General features: G+C 50.0%; 2 protein-coding genes across 7 annotated transcripts; one reads left to right on the plus strand and one right to left on the minus strand.

Moving 5' to 3' along the window:
• Positions 1-29: 29 nt before the first annotated feature.
• PQBP1 (polyglutamine binding protein 1) lies at positions 30-5,041 on the minus strand. Of its 4 annotated transcripts, none has more exons than XM_012471647.3 (7): positions 4,948-5,041; positions 4,387-4,471; positions 1,558-1,669; positions 1,130-1,242; positions 652-936; positions 378-441; positions 30-245 (listed from the first exon to the last, which is right to left on the minus strand). In XM_012471647.3, the coding sequence occupies exons 2-7, from the start codon at positions 4,451-4,453 to the stop codon at positions 89-91; spliced, it is 798 nt and encodes a 265-aa protein (XP_012327070.1). In that variant the 5' UTR covers positions 4,454-4,471; positions 4,948-5,041; the 3' UTR covers positions 30-88. The 4 variants fall into 4 exon arrangements, with proteins under 4 accessions (XP_012327070.1, XP_012327067.1, XP_012327068.1 ...); XM_012471644.2 differs by having other exon boundaries at positions 4,880-5,029; XM_012471645.3 differs by having other exon boundaries at positions 4,869-5,029.
• TIMM17B (translocase of inner mitochondrial membrane 17B) lies at positions 4,900-10,055 on the plus strand. 3 transcript variants are annotated; one of them, XM_012471651.2, is made up of 7 exons: positions 5,137-5,222; positions 6,079-6,178; positions 7,795-7,944; positions 8,357-8,420; positions 9,236-9,364; positions 9,456-9,566; positions 9,656-10,055. In XM_012471651.2, the coding sequence occupies exons 1-7, from the start codon at positions 5,197-5,199 to the stop codon at positions 9,742-9,744; spliced, it is 669 nt and encodes a 222-aa protein (XP_012327074.1). In that variant the 5' UTR covers positions 5,137-5,196; the 3' UTR covers positions 9,745-10,055. The 3 variants fall into 3 exon arrangements, with proteins under 3 accessions (XP_064220431.1, XP_012327074.1, XP_012327072.1); XM_064364361.1 differs by lacking the exons at positions 5,137-5,222; positions 7,795-7,944 and adding an exon at positions 4,900-5,009; XM_012471649.2 differs by lacking the exon at positions 7,795-7,944 and having other exon boundaries at positions 5,138-5,222.
• Positions 10,056-22,653: the final 12,598 nt, after the last annotated feature.

Genomic DNA, 22,653 nt, shown 5'->3' on the forward strand with positions numbered 1-22,653 from the left:
TGGGCAGCCTCGAAGGAACCACTCAGGCATGGTGGGCAGCATCACCAGAAAACTTTTATTTTAACCCAGGGCTGGGAAGGCTGAAGCTTCAATCCTGCTGCTTGGTTCGGGAGGCCTCCGCATTGGCTCGGAGCACAGCCCCTGGGGATGGATACGGCCGCTGCTGGAAGAGAGGCCCGGCTGCTGTTGTGTCAGCCCCGGTCTTGGCCTCATTCCGCTTGGGGAGTCCCGTTGACCATGTGCCCCTGCCGATGAAAGAGTCAGAGGATGGGGATGGGAGATGTGGCGGACACAGCCTACCTGGTCCCAATGAGGAATAGAGGAATCAGGCAGGAGGATGGTGTCCACATATTGAGTCATGAGGGGCTGTCACTTACCGGGGGGCATCTGAGTATGAGCTAGGGTCCATGGGGTCTAACTCTTCATCCTTTCGGCTTACTGCTGTGGAAGTGGCAGGGCAGGATCTTCAATAGAGGCACCAGGAGCCCCTGATCACTGAGCCCCACCCCCCAAGAAGAAATGGAGCCCCTGGCTGCCATGGACCACAGCACCCTCCTCTAATCCCCAGGTCCACGCACCTTTCTGAGAGAAGACTTCCTCAGTGTGCCCTGTGCCTTGCTGGTTTCACCAGCCCCATTCTGCCCAGCTTACCCTTCTTGCTCTTGGGGTAGGGAGCCAGCTCCTCCCGGCGATGGTGGCGCCGTTCTTTGCCCTCTTCTCGGTCTGCCTTGTCATACCCGCGGTCCCGATCCCGTTCCCTGTCTCGCTCTCTCTCTCTGTCTACCTTGTCGTAGCCACGCTCTCGATCCCTGTCAGACTTGTCGTGGCCCCGGTCTGACTTGTCATGGCCCCTGTCTGGTTTCTCATGGCCGCGGTCTGACTTGTCGTGGCCTCTGTCCGACTTGTCATGGCTCCGGTCCAACTTCTCTTCAGCATCTGAGGATATGAGTCTTGAAGTGACCTTCTCTTCCTACCCCAGGACCCAGCAGCCTCTGCCTTCAACAACCTCCCTTGCCTGTGGCTGGGCCCACCTGGTCTCACCTGTCCCTCTGATCCATTATCATTCTACTTGGCCTCTCAGTGAAAACTGCTAAGATCACTCAAGGCCCCCTTGTACCTGCCAACTCACCTGCATTACTGTTTCTGAGCTTCTTGGCAGATTTAGTGACCACAGAGTTGGGGTCATGTGGGGAGAGCCAGGATACGAGGTCTGTGTCCGCATTCCAGTAGTAAGGGAGCCCACTGTGGGGCCGCAGGGGGAGAGGAGTGTCAGCACAGAGGTCCTCGCCTTAGATCCTCAACTCTTGTCTCCCCAGTCTCTGACTATACTTGCCCCATGTCAGGACCCCACAGGGAGGATCCCCAGAATCTCATCTCTTGAAAAGACTGTCTTCCAATCCCAGAGGAGCCAGGCCCCAGCATGCAGCAACTTGGGTCCTGCAGATACCCAACACCCTCCACCCCAGGGCCCCTCCCTTGTGTCCCCCTGTACTTCACAATCAAGGTCAGCACAGGAAGGGTGAAGTCAGAAGTCAGCTCCCCCTCATCCAGGCTCACCAGGAAGGGTCGAACACTTTGTACCAGCTTGGAGGTAGGCCCTCCAACCTGGTGGCCTCGTAGTCCACAGGATCATCGTCATAGTCCTCGGCAATGATCTCTTCCTCTGGTTCTGGCAGATCAAGGTGGGGAGGAGGAGAGCAGTTAGGGACCAGGGGAGTCCTCATCCTACAGAGCCTAGAGACACACACACGCATTCACACAAGCCACATGTAAAAGACACGTGTGTGTGTATGCCAGGAAGGATATGAAGTATCCCTCACATTCCAAATCCAACTCTCTGTATTAGGAGGGTTACAAAAAAAAGTTTACCTAACTCTGTTCTGTTTCTGGGTTCAGATGATGAGTTCTATTGTTGGCCAAAGCTATCTGGTTTCAGAGTTGATAGGGATTCATCAAAAAATTTACCCTTCTCTCTTTTTTTTCTCCTTTTTATTTTATTTTATTTTATTTTATTTTTAAGATGGGGTTTCACCATGATGGCCAGGCTGGTCTTGAACTCCTGACCTCAGGTGATCCACCCACCTCGGCCTCCCAAAGTGCTAGGATTACAGGCGTGAGCCACCGCGCCCAGCCAAAATTTACCCTTCTCTATTCAGTTCCTGAGTTCAGATATGTGAAACTGTGTTATCCAAATCTATTTAGATAAAATGGGTTTGAATGGTAAAGGATTAATCTGACAATATGTTCAATCTGTTTAGCATGCAAGCTTCATGATTACAGGGTAAGTCCCGTATATTGGGTATCAGGAGTTTGGATGGCAATGGATTTATCCAAACATTACTCTGAATCCATTCAGTTCCTGAGGCCTGACACACAGTAAGCCTGCAACAGATGTCAGTCAATATCATAGAATAAAAAGGTGTCCCTTAGCTCAGTGCCTGGCCCTCAGTAGGCCTATAACAGATTTCAGCTATGGATATAATAAATAATGAAATGCATATGCCAGCAACAGCACAGTGGCTGTCGTACAGCAGAACCAAAACAGATGTCAGCTATATAATCACCACTACTGTTAATAAGAGGCTGGGTATGGTGGCTCATGCCTGTGATCCCAGCACTTTGGACTAAGGTGGAGGATCGCTTGAGGCCAGGAGTTCAACATGAGACCAGCCTGGTCAACATAGCGAGACCCCTGTCTCTACAAAAAAAATTACCTGGGCACAATGGTACATGTATGTAATCCAAACTACTTAGGAGGCTAAGGCAGAAGGATCATTTGAGCCCCGGAGTTTGAGCTTGCAGTGAGCTATTATCGTGCCACTGCACTCCAGCCTGGGCAAAAGAGTGAGACCGTGTCTCAAATAAATAAATAAGATACATACCATAGGGACGGGTCACTCAGTAGGCTTAAAAGAAAATCAATCCAGCCTGGCCAACATGGTGAAACCCTGTCTCTACTAAAAAATACAAAAACTAGCCAGGCACAGTGGTGCACGCCTATAGTCCCAGCTACTCAGGAGGCTGAGGCAGGAGAATTGCTTCAACCCAGGAGGCAGAGGTAGCAGTGAGCCGAGATTGGGCCACTGCACTCCAGCCTGGGCGACAGAGCAAGACTCTGTCTCAAAAAAAAAAAAAAAAAACTCACGCCTGTAATCCCAGCACTTTGGGAGGCCGAGGCGGGTGGATCATGAGGTCAAGAGATCGAGACCATTCTGGTCAACATGGTGAAACCCCGTCTCTACTAAAAATACAAAAAATAAGCTGGGCATGGTGGCGCGTGCCTGTAATCCCAGCTACTCAGCAGGCTGAGGCAGGAGAATTGCCTGAACCCAGGAGGCGGAGGTTGCAGTGAGCCGAGATCGTACCATTGCACTCCAGCCTGGGTAACAACAGCGAAACTCTGTCTCAAAAGAAAAAAAAAGACGTAGGTAATCTTTGTGATGAGGGACTTGATACAAATGAATCAATAGCAACAATGTCAGCAAATATTTACATAGTGCTTACTATGTATCAGTGCAGTTCTGGGTACTGCACATGAATTCATTCATTTAATCCTCACAACACCATTCTGAAGTGAGTACCAGTATAAGCCCTGATTTTTTTTTTTTTTTAAGACAGAGTTTCGCTCCTTACCCAGACTGGAGTGCAATGGCGCAATCTTGGCTCACCGCAACCTCCGCCTCAAAAAAGAAAATCGCCGGGTATGGTGGTGTGCCTGTAGTCCCAGCTACTCGAGAGACTAAGGCAGGAGAATCGCGCTTGAACCCGGAAGGGGAGGTTGCAGAGAGCCAAGATGGTGCCACTGTATTCCAGCCTGGGCGCAGAGCGAGACTCCGTCTCAAAAAAACAAAATCAGCTGGGTGTAGTGGCACACGCCTATAATGCCAGCTACTTCGGAAGCTGAGGTAGGAGAATCACTTAAACCTGGGAGGCAGAGGTTGCAGTGAGCCTAGATCGCGCCACTGCACTCCAACCTGAGCGACAGAGCCAGACTCCGTCTCCAAAAAAAAAAAAAAAAAAAAAAAAAAAATCGCCAGGAGTGGTGGGTCGTGCCTATAGTCCCAGCTACTCTGGAGGCTAAGACAGGAGAATCGCTTGAACCTGGAAGGCAGAGGTTGCAGTGAGCAGAGATCATGCCACTGCACTCCAGCCTGGGCACAGAGCGAGACTCCGTCTCAAAAAAAAAAGACTATTCCCCCAACCCCCTCCACTTGACATATGGTAGGGATGGATGTGAGGAATCCATATCGTTAACAACGAAAAATGCCTGCCACCCCATTGCTTGGTGCTCAGTTGGCCCAAGCTAGGTATCAAGCAACAGTATCAACAACAAAAGTGCCGGTGGAGGCTGGAACGTGTAGGACCATCTGCTTTTAGCTGTCTCACCAGGCTCCAGATGTTTGAGGATGCCTCTCTTGGCCAAGCGGGTCTGCAGCGCAACGGGCAGCGGCATAGCTGGTAGCAGACAGACCTAAGAACAGAAGGACAAACTGACAAGCAGCTCAGATAAGGATTCATATCTGGATCCCGTAAACAAGGGCCTCCCCTCAACATGTACACATCTGACTCCCATCTGTTCAACTGAAACAGTAGTTGGGTGGACAGAACATACGCACTACAAAATGTAAGAGATAGGTGGCAATATCACCAAAACTCTTACCAACTCTGTCCGGAAACAGGGTGCTCCAGGACCCAGTTCCTCTCCCAGGCCCGGGTTCCGCCCACCGCCTAAGAAGCGCGGCTACCCCGCACCCCAGAAATGGGCTCATCCAGCGTCCCCTCACAGATCGCCGGGTGGGAGAAACCAAAGCGCTAGGATGGGGGAGCAAAGGGCAGCACTTCCTCCAGCTCCAAAAGAATGCACCCACCCCAACGTTACCAATACAGTCGTGCAGGTAGTGGAAGGCTGTCACGCCAGCCGTCTCTCTCGTGTCGCCGCTACGATACCTGGGACCACACGACTCTCTTCCCAAAGCACAGAATGAGGTCTTCTCTCCCCGAGCTTGAAGGTAACTGGACTACGCTAAGGAGGCAGTGAGCAAATGGCGCAAACTCGATTGGCCAATGAGAGTGTGTCCTTGGGGTGACGTGTTGCGTAGCAACCCAGTCGCGGTCCGGTAATAAGCGGAAAGCTCGGACGCCGGTGTGCGTCAACACTGGGGGTGTGGCCTGACTGCGCGGCCGGACGGCAGCGCCATGGAGGAGTACGCTCGGGAGCCTTGGTACGGCGATGGGCACTGGCATCGGGACTGTTGCTGCGACGCCAAGGCCAGCCGTGGGGGTCGGGCGGGGGAGGCGTCGGCCACACAGAACCATGTACCAGACTCGGGGTACTCTTAACGTATCTCCCACTCCCCCAACTTGGTTCCTGTCACTCGGGCTCCATTATGAGGGGCCACAACCGTCTCCCCGCAGAAGGTGCGGCAGAGGCCGAACCACGCCACGTTTTCCTGACTTCGTAATCTCCTAGTACCTGTTTGTTAACGAAAAAACACCTGGTCGAATCCATCCCGGCTGGGGGTGGTACGGGGTTGAACGGAAATCCCTAGAGTTGCCGCGGGTGGTTTTTCCCAGGTCGCCTTTGTCAGTGGGGGCGGGGCACGGATGAGCCTATTGAAGGGGGCGGTGGATCCTCCCCGCGTTCGCTCTTGGTTTTTCCCAGTGGTACTAGATTGAAAAGGGGCGGGGCTTGATTGGACGGTCTCACCGTCGGAGAAGGGGTGTGAGGCGGTCCTGCTTTGCTGACGATCTGTCTTGGTTAGTTAACACGCCTGTTTCGCTTATTGAAACGTCAGCTCTGTGTGTGTGCCAATTCATTTAACCTTTGAGCACAGTAAAGCAGTTGTCAGAACTTGGTTGGCAGAGAGGGCGAAGACTAATATTTCTCCCCCTTTGACATATTTCTCGCTTTAATGCAGGGGGAACTGACAGGACTAGCTCCTTATTATCTGAAGTGTTTGTTCCTACTTAGGCACTTCCCATTCTGGTGACTTGGTTTCTCCCAGTTAGAAAAGAATCCGTGTGACAGGGCCTAGGGGAGGGCTCACATTAACCCCGTCCTTCCCTTCCTGCTTGCAGCCCATGGCGAATTGTGGATGATTGCGGAGGCGCCTTCACTATGGGTGTCATCGGTGGTGGAGTCTTCCAGGCCATCAAGGGTTTCCGCAATGCCCCTGTTGTGAGTCCAGGCCTTCCCTGCGTTGGTGTGGGGTCAGCTGTCTTGCCCACAAGGGATGTTGCTCTGAAAACTGCTCGGAGCTGTCAGTCACGTGTACTTTTTCATTCTGATGCCCACTCACCTACTGTGTGCCAAGCCTGACTCCTGTATCTGGGATTTTGTAGGGATTGCAAACATCACCTCTGTCATTCACCCTCCACCCCATCCAACTGAAGCTCCTCTGTGGAAATGCTGTGTTGTTCAAAGAGTTATTATCAAATCTTAAATGTGTGTGCAAAGCTAAACAGATTTTTTTTTTTGAGACAGTCTCGCTATAACTCGATCAAGACAGTTAAAGGTGAGCAAAAAAAAAAATGCTGTGTCACCTAGGCTAGAGTGCAGAGGCACAGTCTTGGCTCACTGCAACCTCCGCCTCCCAGGTTCAAGTGATTCTCCTGTTTAAGCCTCCTGAGTAGCTGGGACTACAGGCATGTGCTACCACACCTGGCGAATTTTTGTATGTTTGGTAGAGACAGGGTTTCACTATGTTGTCCAGGCTGGTCTCGGAACTCCAGACCTCAGGTGATTCACCTGCCTCTGCCTCCCCAAGTGCTGGGATTACAGGTGTGAGCCACTGCACCCAGCCAAGTTTTTTCCTTGTTGTTTTTTTTTTTTTTGTTTTTTTTTTAGATGAAGTCTTGTTCTGTTGCCCGGGCTGGAGTGCAGTGGCACAGTCTTGGCTCACTACAGCCTCTGCCTCCTGGGTTCAAGCAATCCTCCTGACTCAGCCTCCTGAGTAGCTGGGATTACAGGAGCCTGCCACCATGTCCGCCTAATTTTTGTGTTTTTTAGTAGAGACAGGGTTTTACCATGTTGATCAGGCTGATCTCGAACTCCTGACCTCGTGATCTGCCTGCCTGGTGGGCCTCCCAAAGTGCTGGGATTATAGGCATGAGCCACTACACCCAGCCTTTTTTTTTTTTTTTTTTTTTTTTTTTTGAGACAGCATCTTGCCCTGTTGCCCAGGCTGGAGTGCAGTGGTGTGATCACAGTCACTACAACCTCCACCTCCCAGGCTCAAGTGATCCTCCCACGTAGCTGGGACCACTGGACTGTGCCACCACACCCAGCTAAAATTTTTTTTTTTTTGGTAGAGATGGGGTTTCAACATGTTGCTTAGGATGCTCTCTAACTCCTCAGCTCAAGTGATCCACCCGCCTCAGCCTCCCAGAGTGCTGGGATTATAGGCATGAACCACTGCACCAGGACCAGACACATTTTGCCTAGAGGAAGATTCTGGCTCAGAAACCTGGATAGAGGAAAATGACAGGAATTTAATTGCCAGAGGGAAGACAGCCTTAAAGTTCAGAGAATTCTTTTAACATAATTCTTTTTCTCTGACCACCTCCCTTCCCAGAAGATTGCAAATGCTGTGGCTTTAATGCCATCTATTTGCCAAGGTCTCTGCAATTTACATATGTAGCCCCATCCCTCCCCTAGATTCCTGGAACTCTCCTCCCTGGATCTTTGGCCAAGTTTCTCATCATCAAGGTCTCAGCATGAATTCCCCCTCCTTCAAGAGGCCTTTCCTGACTCCTCAGCCCCAATCATATTTCTTCATGGTGTTTCTGCTAAAGTGCAGATTGCTGTCTGAAGCTCCCTTGTTTACCTGCCCTTGCTCAGGATCTGTGTCTCCCACTGTTAATGTGAGCTCTGAGAGGGCAGGGAGCAGATCTACCTTGTTCATGGCTGTATCCCTGTATATGGCATGGTGCCTGGCACATATAGTAGGTACTTGTTTTTTTTTGTTGTTGTTGTTGTTTTTTTTTTAGAGACGGGGTTTCACCATGTTGGCCAGGATGGTCTCTATCTCCTGACCTCGTGATCTGCCTGCCTCAGCCTCTCAAAGTGCTGGGATTACAGGCGTGAGCCACCGTGCCCGGCCGGTACTTGGTACTTGTTAATCATTTACTGAATGAATGAATGAACAAATATATGAATGAATTAGCACTTGTCAACTCAGCTGTGAGAACATCCATTTTGGGGCACCCTCCACACCCCTAGTTCTTGGCCACTTCTCCACATCTCTACCTCTGATACCTCTAACAGATCTCCCATCTTCTTCCCTCTCTTAAAAGCTGGAAACCCATCTGCCAGTGGCTTCAGCCCTGTCCTGACTCCCTTTCTTCCTTTCCCCAGGGAATTCGGCACCGGTTGAGAGGTAGTGCCAACGCTGTGAGGATCCGAGCCCCCCAGATTGGAGGTGAGGGGCTTGGGGATATAGATATAGGAGATGTCTTGGCAAAGATGGGAGTGGTTGATCCTTCAGGTCTAGGCTGCAAGTTGGGGGTTCAGATTCTAGCCCCTGCCGGAGACTTTCCAGGGGTGTGATGTTTTCCAACAATTGAATATGGAGGAGAAGAAAGTGGGTTCTGGAGTTTAAATTTAGGTCCTGACTCTTCCCTGCCATGTGACCTTGGGCTAGTGGCTTAACCTCTCTGAACCTCACCTGTCCCATGGGGGTGGTGATAACAGTAACCACCTTATCAGTAGTTTTGTAGTTTATGTAATTTACATATACTACTAAGTGCTTGTTGCTATGCTAAACACTTTAATAACATTAACTAATTTAAAATTGCAGAAGTCAAATAACACAGTACCTCGAACAGGTCCTGGCACACAGTAAGCCCTCAGTAAACATTTTAACTGTCATATTAACTGGCTTTTCTAACCTATTTTCTTCTCACTGAAACCCAAATCAGAATTCCAACTTTGTGTGGTGATTATGAAGCTCAAAGTTGCTCTGTTAAAGGCTATATGAAGAGAAATCTGCTTGTAAACATTTGTCAGCTCCCCATAAAGGTGAAGGGAATGTTGATGGTGATTATAGATGACTTGAAGTGGGAGCTACCACAGGCTGGGGACAGATAGGAAATACTCTCTGGGGATTTGCTATCTGCCTTTGTGTCTGGGTTTTTTTTCCCTGTTCTTGGCCAAGGCATTCAGGCCTTGGAAGCCCCCTGAGATGTGAATTCTTGGGATTTCCCAGGAACTAATTAGACCTTGGTCCCACTACAGGTAGCTTTGCAGTATGGGGGGGCCTGTTCTCCACCATCGACTGTGGCCTGGTACGGCTTCGGGGCAAGGAGGATCCCTGGAACTCTATCACCAGTGGAGCATTGACCGGGGCTGTGCTGGCGGCCCGCAGTGAGTGCCCCCGGCCCTGGCCCTGACCCCAGCCTCTTCCACCCTGTTCTGCCTGCCCTCACCTCTGTTTCTCTGCCGCCAACTCCCCCAGGTGGTCCATTGGCCATGATGGGCTCAGCGATGATGGGGGGCATCCTGTTGGCCCTCATTGAGGGTGTTGGCATCCTCCTCACTCGCTACACGGCCCAGCAGTTCCGAAATGGTGAGTACCTGGTAGATGGTGGTGAGGGGAGCGGGAAATGCTCCACCTGGCCTCTTCCACTCATCCTTACCGGATTCTCCCCTCTCCAGCACCCCCATTCCTGGAGGACCCCAGTCAGCTGCCCCCTAAGGACGGCACCCCAGCCCCAGGCTATCCCAGCTATCAGCAGTACCACTGAGGAAGCCACTGCCACCATGGGAGCTGCTTCTCAGTTCCCTCCCCGATGATCTACCTCGAAGGGAGGGCTGGCTCCCAGTTAGCCCTGGGACCCTCCAGAGAGGGCTTCTACTCTGCTCCCTAGTCCCAGGGTGGGGGTGGGGCACCCCAGCTGCCCTGACAGATGGGTCCCCTTTTTCTCTCTCAGGGCACCCCAGCCCCACACTCACATGTACCAAGTTCTCACCCTAGCTCCTTTGTGTGGCACCCTGATAAGTATTTAAAGCCCATTTTGAAAAAAAATAATAATAATAAAGCCCGTTTTGAAATGCCTATGTGTGGACTCCTTGAGCTGCCTATGGGGCCCCTCCATAGGACAAGGAGCAGAGCTTGCTTAAGGGACTCAGAAGCCCCAGACTTGGAGACCCACAGCAAGTGGGCTGTAGTACATGTCTATGGGATGAATGAGCAGGAAGGGAGATTGAAGATGTGAATTAGGGACATGAATAAAGTTGTCTGGGGCCAGGTGATGGGTCTTAGCTGTCAGAGGAACAAGCCTGGGAAAGAAGGGAGTGAACACCAGGATTGCTGGGGGGGCGGGGGTGGTTCTGGATGTTGCACCCCTGACCCCATCCCCATACATACACCCCAGTACCCCTGACCCCTGCTCCACAAGCCCCCGTCCCCGAGGCTGGGAAATGTGGCCTCACCGGAGTCCTTTCTTTCTGGACACTCAGCACAGCATTTGTAAAGGTGATTTCCCTCCCTCCGTGTGGCCTCAGGGTGGATCTGGGATGGAAGGAGGGGCCAGGAGACCAACTCCCTCAAGGTGGCCTGGTCTTTGTTTTGTTGTTGTTGTTTTGAGATGTTCCTCTGTTGCCCAGGATGGAGTAGCAGTGGCATGATCTGGGCTCACTGCAACTTCCACCTCCTGGGTTCAAGTGATTCTCCTGTCTCAGCATCCCAAGTAGCTAGGATTACAGGCGTACACCACCAAGCCCGGCTAAGTTTTTGTATTTTTAGTAGAGACAGGGTGTCACCATGTAGGCCAGGCTGGTCTCGAACTCCTGACCTCAGGTGATATGCCCGCCTCAGCTGTAAGGTTGGCCGCGTCGTGGAGAGTTCGGACACGCCTCCTCCCCTCGCCTGGAGCTCGGACACGCCCCCTCCCCTCGCCGGGAGCTCAGACACGCCTCCTTCCATCCGGGTCCCACTCCCCTCCATTTTGTCCCACCCACCTTGGCCACAGCCAATCGGATGCCTCCACTCCCTATAAAACCCGGTGCCTGAGAGGCGTCCGTGCGACTTCTCCGGCCCTTCCTGTCCGGACCGCAGAACCTCGTCCGGGAGCCTGAATAAATTCCCTTGCATTGGATTATTTTCGTGCTGGCCTCAGTTTCTCCGTTTCGTCCTCGGTGAAAACAGACCTTACATCAGCCTCCCAAAGTGTTGGGATTACAGGCGTGAGAGGGGGGCCAGGAGACCACCTTGACCAGGTCAAGTGTTTTTTTGTTTGTTTGTTTTTGTTTTTTTTGAGACGGAGTTTCGCTCTTGTTACCCAGGCTGGAGTGCAATGGCGCGATCTCAGCTCACCGCAACCTCCGCCTCCTGGGTTCAGGCAATTCTCCTGCCTCAGCCTCCTGAGTAGCTGGGATTACAGGCACGCGCCACCATGCCCAGCTAATTTTTTGTATTTTTAGTAGAGATGGGGTTTCACCATGTTGACCAGGATGGTCTTGATCTCTTGACCTCGTGATCCACCCGCCTCGGCCTCCCAAAGTGCTGGGATTACAGGCGTGAGCCACCGCACCCGGCCAGGTCAAGTGTTTTTAAAGGGTAACCGCAAAATAACCAGAAATGAGTTTTCATTTTGGGATGAGGGAGCTAGGACATTTTTCTGAGTGGACATGGGCTCCCCCCGCCAAAGCTGTGACTTCTGCACAAACCTCTACATGGGTAGGGCAAACATTGCCTTCACTGGGACGCAGATGCCACGGGGAGGCGCAGAAGCTTCCTGAGGAGTCACCGGTTTCCTCTGCACAAACTGCTCTAGTTGGGAATGACCTCAAGAGACGTGAAAACCGTCCCTTTCTTGCAAGACATTGCAAGGCGGTGGAAACACCCTTTCTTCATTACAAAACTGGTCCGTGGGGATGCAGAGTCTTCAGCGGTGACAGCTGAGACACCTGTTTGAGCGACTCAGTGCCGGGCAGTGCGCAGTGCCGGGCAGTGCGCAGCCCCGCAGCACTGCGGCGGCAGCACCAGGCATGCATCTTTGAGACAGAAGCGCCTGTCAGACTCAGGGTGTTCCTTGTGTCTCAGGGCCAATACCTCCTTTAGTCCCGCCCCTTCTGGATCCTCGGGCCGGCCTTGCCCCCTGCAGGCCTCCACCTGCGTCAATCTAGCGTCGCCCCAGTAGCTCCTGGAGGCCTTTCCCTTCCGAGAGTCCTGGGGCCACTGGAGACTCCACGCGCCCGGGGTCTCCGGCCCTGCCCCTCGGCTCGGTCCTGGTCCTATCGCTCAGCACCGCCCCCTGAGGCCGCAGCGGGCTCCACCTCCTTTCTACATCCACGCGGCTCCTCTGAGGCCCCGACCCTGCGGTTTCCCCAGGGTCCCTCCAAGGCTGTGCCCCTCCATGCTCCCCAAGACCCGCAGACTCCCGCCCTCGACGGCCGCTGGCCCCACCTCCTCCCACTGCCAGGCCCCGCCCCTCTCCCGCGCGTGGGGCCAGTTGCGCTGTCTCCAGGGCGGGGGCGACCGGACCCACCCGCGGGGCATAGGAGCGGTCCTTCTGTGCGCCCTCGGCCCGGCACAGCTCGCGGCGAGGTTCGGGGCCTTGCGTGAGAGTCGTAGGACGGCTGGGGACGGTGCCGGTGGAGGCGGGACTCCGTGGAGGCCAGGCGTGAACGGCAGTCACCCGGTCTCACCGGCGTCGAGCTGGAGCTAGGTCGCCCTGAGTCGTTCTGGGCTTGAGAGCTGGGGCGCGGCTGGGGCGAGCCCTGAGGCCCCGCCCTCTGAGCGACCTAGGTCCTGGGGCGGCGGCTTCTGTACCCAAAAGAAGGGAATGCAGCGTGAGATCTTCGTTGTTTCCACGAGAAGAGACTACAGAGACCAAGGGAAGGCGGAAGATGGAAAGATTAAGAGAGAAATAGCAACAGACATGCATGTAGGGAGGTAGAGACAGGTGGAAAGAGATGGAGGCAGACAGAGACATGCAAGAGGTCAATGAGACAGACACAAAGAGGAGGGGAGAGACACTAAGAAATAGAAGAAGCTGCATGAGGGTCAGAAACGCAGGCAGGTAGAGGGGAATACCGCGTCAGATGCAGGCAAACGCGGGAGACAAAGCAAGGAGCCAGTAGAGCTGTGAGTTGGCTTCAGGCCAGGCCTCCTCTGGACCTACACCCTAGCTGCGGGGCCTCAGGGAGGCCGACAGATGCCTCACCTGCATCCTCTTTGTGTCTCTCTCTGGCACTCTCCCAGTCTCATCTCTAATTTAATCCCATCTGCTTCCAGCAAGGACTTCAGTGGCTCTGTTTCAGGTTCCTCCTCCTGTTTCTTCCCGCGTCCTCCATGCCTTAGCCCTTAGTCTTTTTTTTTTTTTTTTTTTTGAGACAGAGTTTCGCTCTTGTTACCCAGGCTGGAGTACAATGGCGCGATCTCGGCTCACCGCAACCTCCGCCTCCTGGGTTCAGGCAATTCTCCTGCCTCATCCTCCTGAGTAGCTGGGATTACAGGCACGCGCCACCATGCCCAGCTAATTTTTTGTATTTTTAGTAGAGATGGGGTTTCACCATGTTGACCAGGATGGTCTCGATCTCATGACCTCGTGATCCACTCGCCTCGGCCTCCCAAAGTACTGGGATTACAGGCGTGAGCCACCGCGCCCGGCCCCTTAGCCCTTAGTCTTAGCCCTTCTATCTGTCTTGATCTCTCAGCTCCCCTCCCCAATTTTTCTGCTTTGGTCTCCCTGGCTGGTGCTTTCACAGTGTAACCCCAGTGGCCCTTGAGTTTGCCACCTATCTGTCTGCACGGGGAGAAGGGAAATAGTTGGTGGGCTAGGGGGGTTAAGGAGGTGGGCAGGATCAGGGAAGAGCAAGGGGATCCAGCCCTGACAGGTGTTGGATCACCTTACTCACTTCCTCAGGGAGAGACCCTGACAGATCAGGGAGAAAGAGACAGACATGGGGGAATCAGAGGGACAGAAAGAAAAATAGGGAGAAACACATAGATAGAAAGAGAAGCCAGAGTTTACTGAGAGATCAAAGGAGAGACAGAGATGCAGAGAAAGATACCAAGAGGCTGGGTGCAGTGCCTCACTCCAGTAATCCCAACATTTTGGGAGGCCGAGGCAGGTGGATCACCAGAGGTCAGGAATTCCAGACAGCCTGACCAACAAGGTGAAACCCCGTCTCTACTAAAAATACAAAAATTAGCTGGGCATGGTGGCGGGCACCTGTAGTCCCAGCTACTAGGGAGGCTGAGACAGGAGAATTGCTTGAACCCAGGAGGTAGAGGTTGCAGTAAGCCGAGATTGCGCCACTGCACTCCAGGCTGAGAGCCAGAGCGAGACTCCATCAAAAAAAAAAAAAAAAAAAGTGAGAAGGAGAAAGACACACTGAGAAAGACACAGATAACAGGGAAAAAAGAAAAACAGGAACAGAGAGAACAAGATCGAGATGGTGAGATGGATACAGAGGAGCAAGAGATGGAGTCAACACAGAGGGAGGAAGAGCAAGAGGGAGACAGAAGAGAGGTGCACGCACTTCACCTTGAGTCTGGGGCTACTGGTCTCAGAGTTCCTATTTCCAATGTTCTCTTAGTGGCAGCTGGAGAACAGGGCCTGACAGGCAGGGCAGCTCTGACACCCCCCACCCTAACCTAGGGACAGACCTTTAGAGATCAATGCTCTGATGTTAAAAAATGGGAACCATCCCAATGGGCCTATTTAGGACCATGTCTGAGGTGACACAAAACTGCCTTTTTGAGGAAACTGAAACACAAAAAGGCAAAGCAACTTCCTGTGATTACACTGCCTCAGAGGGGCAAGGTTGGGACTGAAATCCACGGCCAGCATGGTGGCTCATGCCTGTAATCCCAGCACTTTCGGAGGCCAAGACGGGAGGATCGCTTGAGGCCAATAGTTCAAAATCCTTATTTACAGCACTTAGAGTTTCAGAGATGTAATTTACAACATAATTTCTGGGACAACATATTCTCAATTATAATTACAGGTGTCATTTGAAGGTTTTATAAGCCTTCTTTGCTAAAGTAATAATTTCAAGGACAAACATTTATCTTTTTGGACAGGTTGTCTCTCTGTCACCCAGGCCGGAATGCAGTTGTGCAATCTCTGCTCACTGCAACGTCTGCCTCCTGGATACAAGTGATTCTTGTGCCTCAGCTGCACACGTAGCTGAGATTACAGGCACATCACATCACACCCGACTAATTTTTGTATTTTTGGTAGAGACGGGGTTTCACTATGTTGGCCAGGCTGGTCTCGAACTCATGACCTCAAGTGATCCACCCGCCTTGGCCTCCCAAAGTGCTGGGATTACAGGTATGAGCCACCACGCCCGGCCTATTATTATTATTATTATTATTTTTTTTTTTTTTTTTTTTGAGACGGAGTTTCACTCTTGTTACCCAGGCTGGAGTGCAAGGGCGCGATCTCGGCTCACCGCAACCTCCGCCTCCTGGGTTCATGCAATTCTCCTGCCTCAGCCTCCTGAGTAGCTGGGATTACAGGCACGCGCCACCGTGCCCAGCTAATTTTTTGTATTTTTTTAGTAGAGACGGGGTTTCACCATGTTGACCAGGATGGTCTCTATCTCATGACCTCGTGATCCACCCGCCTCGGCCTCCCAAAGTGCTGGGATTACAGGCGTGAGCCACCACGCCCGGCTATTATTTTTTTTTTCAAGATGGAGTCTCACTCTGTCGGCTCGGGCTGGAGTGCTGTGGTGCAATCTCAGCTCACTGCAACCTCTGCCTCCTGAGTCAAGCAATTCTCCTGCCTTAGTTTCCTGAGTAGCTGGAATTACAGGCACACACCACCATGCCTAGCTAATTTTTAGTATTTTTTTAGTAGAGATAGGGTTTCACCATGTTGGCCAGACTAGTCTCGAACTCCTGACCTCAGGTGATCCACCCGCCTTGACCTTCCAAAGTGCTGAGATTACAGGTGTGAGCCACTGCACCAGGCCACAGCCTATTATTTTTAATAGACAGATAATAATTGTAAGTATTTATGGGGTACAGTGTGATTTTTTTTCTTTTCAAGGCAGGATCTCACTCTGTCACCTGGGCTGGAGTGCAGTGGCACCATCATAGCTGACTGTACCCTCAACCTCCTGGGTTCAAGCAATCCTCCCGCCTCAGCCTCCCAAGTAGCTGGTACTACAGGCATGCACCACAATGCCTGGGTAATTTTTTTATTTTAATTTTTATTTTTTTGAAACAGAGTCTCACTCTATCGCCCAGGCTGGAGTGCAGTGGCACAATCTTGGCTTACTGCTACCTCTGCCTCCTGGGTGCAAGAGATTTTCCCTGCCCCAGTCTCCCGAAGAGCTGGGATTACAGGCACCTGCCACCACTCCTGGCTAATTTTTGTGATTTTAGTAGAGAGGAGGTTCTGCCATGTTGGCCAGGGTGGTCTTGAACTCCTGACCTCAGGTGGTCTGCCCGTCTCAGCCTCCCAAAGTTCTGGGATTACAGGGGTGAGCCACCATGCCCAGCCTAGTTTATATTAAAGACAAGATCTCACCATGTTGCACAGGCTGCTCTTGAATTCCTGGGCTCAAGTGATTCTCCCAAAGTGCTGGGATTATAGGCGGGAGCAGCTGCACCTGGCCGATAGCTGTACTTTAGTATTTGTTAACCAACCTTTTGCTCTTCCTACCATGGACAGGCCTTGACTTAATGAAGATGGTGTTGGCAATGATCCTGGGCATTTCACAGGGTTCTGTAGTTGTACAGGGGCTCAAGACAGACATTCTTGTCAAAGTTTCTCAATTAAACACATCACCAAATCAGATGGTGTAAACTAACTTTATGATGGAGATTGGACTCTCTCCCCCCAACTGCCAAAAGGAAACTGACATTCTTTTAGTTAATTATAAAGACAATCATTATTAAGGCTGGTGTCTGGATCTGAAATTTAATTAGGTGAACATTAAAAAGAAAATACATTTAGGCCTATGGAGCTAACTTTTTATTTCAAAATACAAAGGATAATGGCGAAGAGGATTTTTAAAAAATTTCAGTGAAATGATGAGCATGTTATGTTTTCCTTCTACAAAATCAAAGGATTCCATTAGGATCTGCCCCCAACTTAGCCCCCTTTCAGTTCACACTGTTTCTTTCTTTCGTTCTTTTTGAGGCAAAGTCTCATTTTGTCACCCAGGTTGAAGTGTAGAGGTGTCATCTTGGTTCATTACAGCCTCAACCTCCTGGGCTCAAGTGATTTTCCTGCCTCGGCTTCCTGAGTAGCTGGGAATACAGGCGTGCGCCACCACATCCAGCTAATTTTTGTATTTTTTTGTAAAGATAGGGGTTTGCCATGTTGCCCAGGCTGGTCTTGAACTCTGGGGCTCAAATGATCTGCCTGCCTCGGCCTCCCAAAGTGCTGGGATTGCAGGTGTGAGCCACTGTGCCCAGCCAACACAGGCATCTTCTGAGATGTGCCAGGTGCTATGTAGGTCCTTGGATGTTGACCCATGTATGATGCTCGTGCTTTATCCCTCAAACTAACTATTGGGTATTTCCAGGTCTAACTCTCGGTTAAATCTGTATCCCCTAGAGCCATAGGAAATATATGCTTGCTCCTCCTAGGCATAACAAGAGCTCAGTGGTTTTGTGGAGCCCATCTGCCTAGACCAGCATGCACATATGTCTACCCAAAAAGACATAGCTTCAAACACATATGGTTGACAAAGGATGAATAGCCACAATACAAGGGGACTTCAAAAAGTGTGAAAAATGAGATGACAATTGCCCTTGTTTGATGAGAGGAGTGGGCAGGAGCATTGTTGTGGTGGAGGAAGACTCCCTGGTGAAGCTTTCCCAGGTGTTTTTCTGCTAAAACTTTGGTTTTCTCAAAACACTCATAATACCTACATATATATATATGGACATGGAGTTTTGCTTTTGTCACCCAGGCTGGAGTGCAGTGGCATGATCTCAGCTCACTGCAACCTCTGCCTCCCAGGTTCAAGCGATTCTCGTTCCTCAGCCTCCTGAGTAGCTGGGATTAGCAACACCCGCCACCATGCCCGGCTAATTTTTGTATTTTTAGTAGAGACGGGGTTTCACCATGTTGGTCAGGCTGGTCTCGAACTCCTGACTTCAAATGATCCGCCAGCCTCGGTCTCCCAAAGTGCTGGGATTACAGACATGAGCCGCCTCGCAGGGCCAGAATACATAATTGATTAATCCCCTACCTGCTCCTGTCCTCTTGCAACCTGTGAATGACCACACCCTCCCTCTTTCCCCTCCAGCCCGATTTTCCCCTTTAAATATTGAAGCCCTCAAAATCATGTTTGGAGAAAGGCACAGGCACAGATGTGTCTCCGGGGCATCGTCCTTAACCTTGGCAAGGTAAATTTTGTTTTTTTGAGACAGAGTCTCATTCTGTCACCCAGGCTGGAGTGCAGTGGTGAGATCTCGGCTCACTGCAAACTCCGCCTCCCGCATATAGGCGAACCTCGTGCCTCAGCTTTTCAAGTAGCTGGGATTACAGGCATGTGCCACCACGCCCGGCAATTTTTTGTGGTTTTAGTAGAGCAGCTACTCAGGAGGCTGAGGCAGGAGAATCGCTTGAACCCGGGAGGCAGAGGTTGCAGTGAGCCGAGATCGTGCCATTACACTCCAGCCTGGGGAACTCTGTCTCAAAAAACCAAAAAAACAAAAAACAAAAACCCACAATGAGATATCACCTCACACCGGTCAGAATGGCTATTACCAAAAAGACGAAGAGGCTGGGCAAGGTGGCTCAAACGCCTGTAATCCCAGCCCTTTGGGAGGCCAAGGCAGGCAGATCACTTGAGGTCAGGAGTTTGAGATCAGCCTGGCCAACATGGCAAAATCCCATCTCAACTAAAAATACAAAAAATTAGCCAGGCATGGTGGCATGCACCTGTAGTCCCAGCTACTTGGGAGACTGAGGCAGGAGAATTGCTTGAACCCAGGAGGTGGAGGCTGCAGTGAGCCAAGATCTCGCCACTATGCTCCAGCCTGGGGGACAGAGCAGGACTCTGTCTCAAAAATAAAATAAAATAAAGAAAATAAAACAAAAAGACAAAGTTGGGCACAGCAGTGAATGCCTTTAGTATCAGCTACTAGGGAGGCTGAGTTGGAGGATCACTTGAGCCCAAGAGTTTTAGGCCAGCCTGGGCAACGTAGTGAGACACCTATCTCTAAAATAAAAATAAAATACAATTTTTAAAAAGATGAAAGATAACAAATGTTGGTGAGGATATGGAGAACAGGGAACCCTTACACACTGTTGGGGAGAATGTAAACTAGTACAACCATTATGGAAAACTGTATGAATGTTCTTTTAAAATTAAAAATGGGCCAGGTGTGGTGGCTCACGACTGTAATCCCAGCACTTTGGGAGGCCAAGGAGGGAGGATTACTTGAGGTCAGGAGTTTAAGACCAGCCCAGCCAACATGGTGAAACGCTGTCTGTTCTAAAAATACAAAAATTAGCCAGGCGTGGTGGCAGGCCCCTGTAATCCCAGCTACTCAGGAGGCTCAGGCAGGAGAATCGGCTGGGCACGGTGGCTCACATCTGTAATCCCAGCAGTTTGGGAGGGTGAGGCAGGCAGATCACAAGGTCAGGAATTCAGGACTAGCCTGGCCAACATAGTGAAACCCTGTCTCTACTAAAAATACAAAAAATTAGCTGTGCGTGATGGCAGGCGCCTCTAATCCCAGCTATTCGGGAGGTTGAGGTAGGAGAATCGCTTGAACCTGGGAGGTGGAGGTTGCAGTGAACAGAGATTGCACCACTGCACTCCAGCCTGGGAGACAGTGCGAGACTTCATCTCAAAAAAAAAAAGAAATCCACCAAAAAGATATAGCAATCCTAAATGTGCATGCCCTAAACAAGATCATTTCAAATTACATGAAGAAAAAATGAACAGGCTGAAAGGAGAAGTGGGCAAACTCACAATTATAATTGAGGATATCAACACCCACCCCACCAACAAGTGGAATTACTAGAGAGAAATTCAAGCAATGATAAAGAAGAACTAAACAACGCTATCAACCAATAGTATCGAGGCTAGGGTTGGTGGCTCACACTTGTAATCCCAGCACTTTAAGAGGCCAAGGCAGGTGGATCACCTGAGGTCAGGAGTTCCAGACCAGCCTGGCCAACATGGCGAAACCCTGTCTTTACTAAAAATACAAAAATTAGCCGGGCGTGGTGGCACATGCATGTAGTCTCAACTACTTGGGAGACTGAGGCAGGAGAATAGCTTGAAACCAGGAGGTAGAGGTTGCAGTGAGCCAAGATCATACCACTGCACTCCAGCCTGGTGACAGAGCAAGACTCCGTCTAAAAAAAAAACCCAAAAACCAGTATCGAAATGCCATTTATAGAACATTCGACCCAACAACAGAATACACGTTGTTTTTGGGTGCCTGTGGAACATTCACCAAGATAGAACATTACTTGGGCCATAAAACAAACCTCAACAAATTTAGAAAAACTGAAATCAGAGAGAGTATGTCCTCTGATTATATGGAATCAAATTAGAAATCATAACAGAAAGACAACAAGAAAATCTCTAAACGCTTATTTAAAAACATGCTTCTCAATAACCCATAGGTCACAAAGGGAGTCAAAAGGAAATTTTATAAATACATAGAACTGGAAAAAATGAAAATACACCTGTCAAAATTGCGCAATGCATGAGTTTAGTGTTGAGAGGGAAATTTATAGAACTAGGTACTTACATTAGAAAAGAGGAAGGGTCTCAAATCAATAATCTGTGTTCTTACTTCAAGAAACTAGAAAAAGAAGAGCAAACTAGGAAGCAGAGGCAGGAAATAATAAAGATAATAACAGAAATCAATACAATTGAAAACAGAAAACCAGCAGAGAAAAAAATCAATGAAACAAAAACTTGGATCTTTGAAAAGATCAATACAATTGAAAAACTTGTAGCAAGACTGGCAAAGATAAAAAGAGAGAAGGTACAAATCACCAATATTAGGAATGAAAGAGGGGATGTCACTACAGATTTTGCAGTCACTGAAAGGATACTAAGAGTTCTATGAAGAACTCTATGCTCATAAATTCAACAACTTAGAAGAAATGGACCAATTACTCCAAAACCACAAACGACCAAACTCAAGCAATATAAAATAGGTGATCTGAATAGTTCTACAACCATTAAAAATTTAACTTTATTATTTAGCCCTCAAAAAAAGAAATCTTGAGGCCCAGATGTTTTCACTAGAGAATTCCACCTAACACTTAAAGAGAAATTAATACCAATTTTGTAGAATCTCTTCCAGATAATAGAAGCAAAGGGAACACCTCCCATCTCCTTGTATGAGACCAGGGTTACCTTGCTACCAAAACCAGGGAAAAAAGCATACATACAAAAGGAAAACTACAAACTGATATCTCTTGTGAATTTAGGCACAAAAATCCTAAACAAAATATTAGGAAATCAAATCCAGCAATGTTTTAAAGGAATTATACCCCATGACCAAGTAGGATTTGTTCCAGGTATGAGAGGCTGGTTCAGTTTTTGATACTCATCAATGTCATCCACCACAACAGGTTAAAGAAAAAAATCATATGATCAATTGATGCAAAAACAAAAAAATCTGTTTTTTTTTTTTTTTTTTTTTTTTGAGACAGAGTTCGGCTCTGAGGCCCAGGCTGGACTGCAGTGGCGTAATCTGGGCTCACTGAAACTTCTGCTTCCTGGGTTCAGGCGATTCTCCTGCCTCAGCCTCCCAAGTAGCTGGGATTACAGGCGCCTGCCACCACACCTGGCTAATTTTTGTAGAGACGGGGTTTCACCATTTGGTCAGGCTGGTCTCAAACTCTTGACTTCAAGTGATCCACCCACCTTGACCTCCCAAAGTGCTGGGATTATAAGCATGAGCCACTGCGCCCAGCTCATCCCAGTATTTGATAAACACCAATACCCAGACTTCTGGTTCTGTTCCCAGATGGATCTGCTTATTCTTGTGGTCCAATAATAAGATGCAGACAGACTAGAAAAGAGGAGAGTTTTTTCTGCAACCGACTACAAGGAGAAGGTGGGAGGAACTCGCCAGACCCCCTCAAAGTCAGGTGTTTTGTTAGCTTATGTATACAATTCAAACTCTATGCCTACATGCAGGAGTGTTTCTTAATCTTTTTTTTTTTTTTTTGGAAACAGGGTATTGCTCTGTTGCCTAGGCTAGAGGGAAGTGGTTCGATCTCAGCTCACTGCAGTCTAGACCTCCCCAGCTCAAGCAGTCCTCCCACCTCAGCCGCCGGAGTAGCTGGGACTACAGGCTGGTGACACCACGCCCAGCTAATTTTTAAATTTTTTGTAGAGATGTGGTCTCCCAATGTTGCCCAGGCTGGTCTCGAACTCCTGGGCTCAAGTGATCCACCCACCTCGACCTCCCAAGGTGTTGGGATTACAACTGTGAGCCACCGCACCTGCCATGTAATCCTCTTAACTAGGGGTCTACAGGTAGGAAAGCTTTTTTCTTTTAGAGATGGAGTCTCCTCCTGTCGCCCAGACTGGAGTGCAGTGGTGCGATCTCAACCCACTGCAACCTCCACCTCCTGGGTTCAAGTGATTATCCTGCCTCGGCCTCTGGAGTAGTTGGGACTACAGGTATGCGACACCATGCCCACCTAATTTTTGTATTTTTAGTAGAGACGGATTTCACTATGTTTCAGGCT

The sequence above is a fragment of the Aotus nancymaae genome, unplaced genomic scaffold (genome assembly GCF_030222135.1).
Source record: "Aotus nancymaae isolate 86718 unplaced genomic scaffold, 86718_ANA_hifiasm-v0.15.2.pri h1tg000058l, whole genome shotgun sequence".
In the NCBI taxonomy this organism is placed as follows: domain Eukaryota; kingdom Metazoa; phylum Chordata; class Mammalia; order Primates; family Aotidae; genus Aotus; species Aotus nancymaae.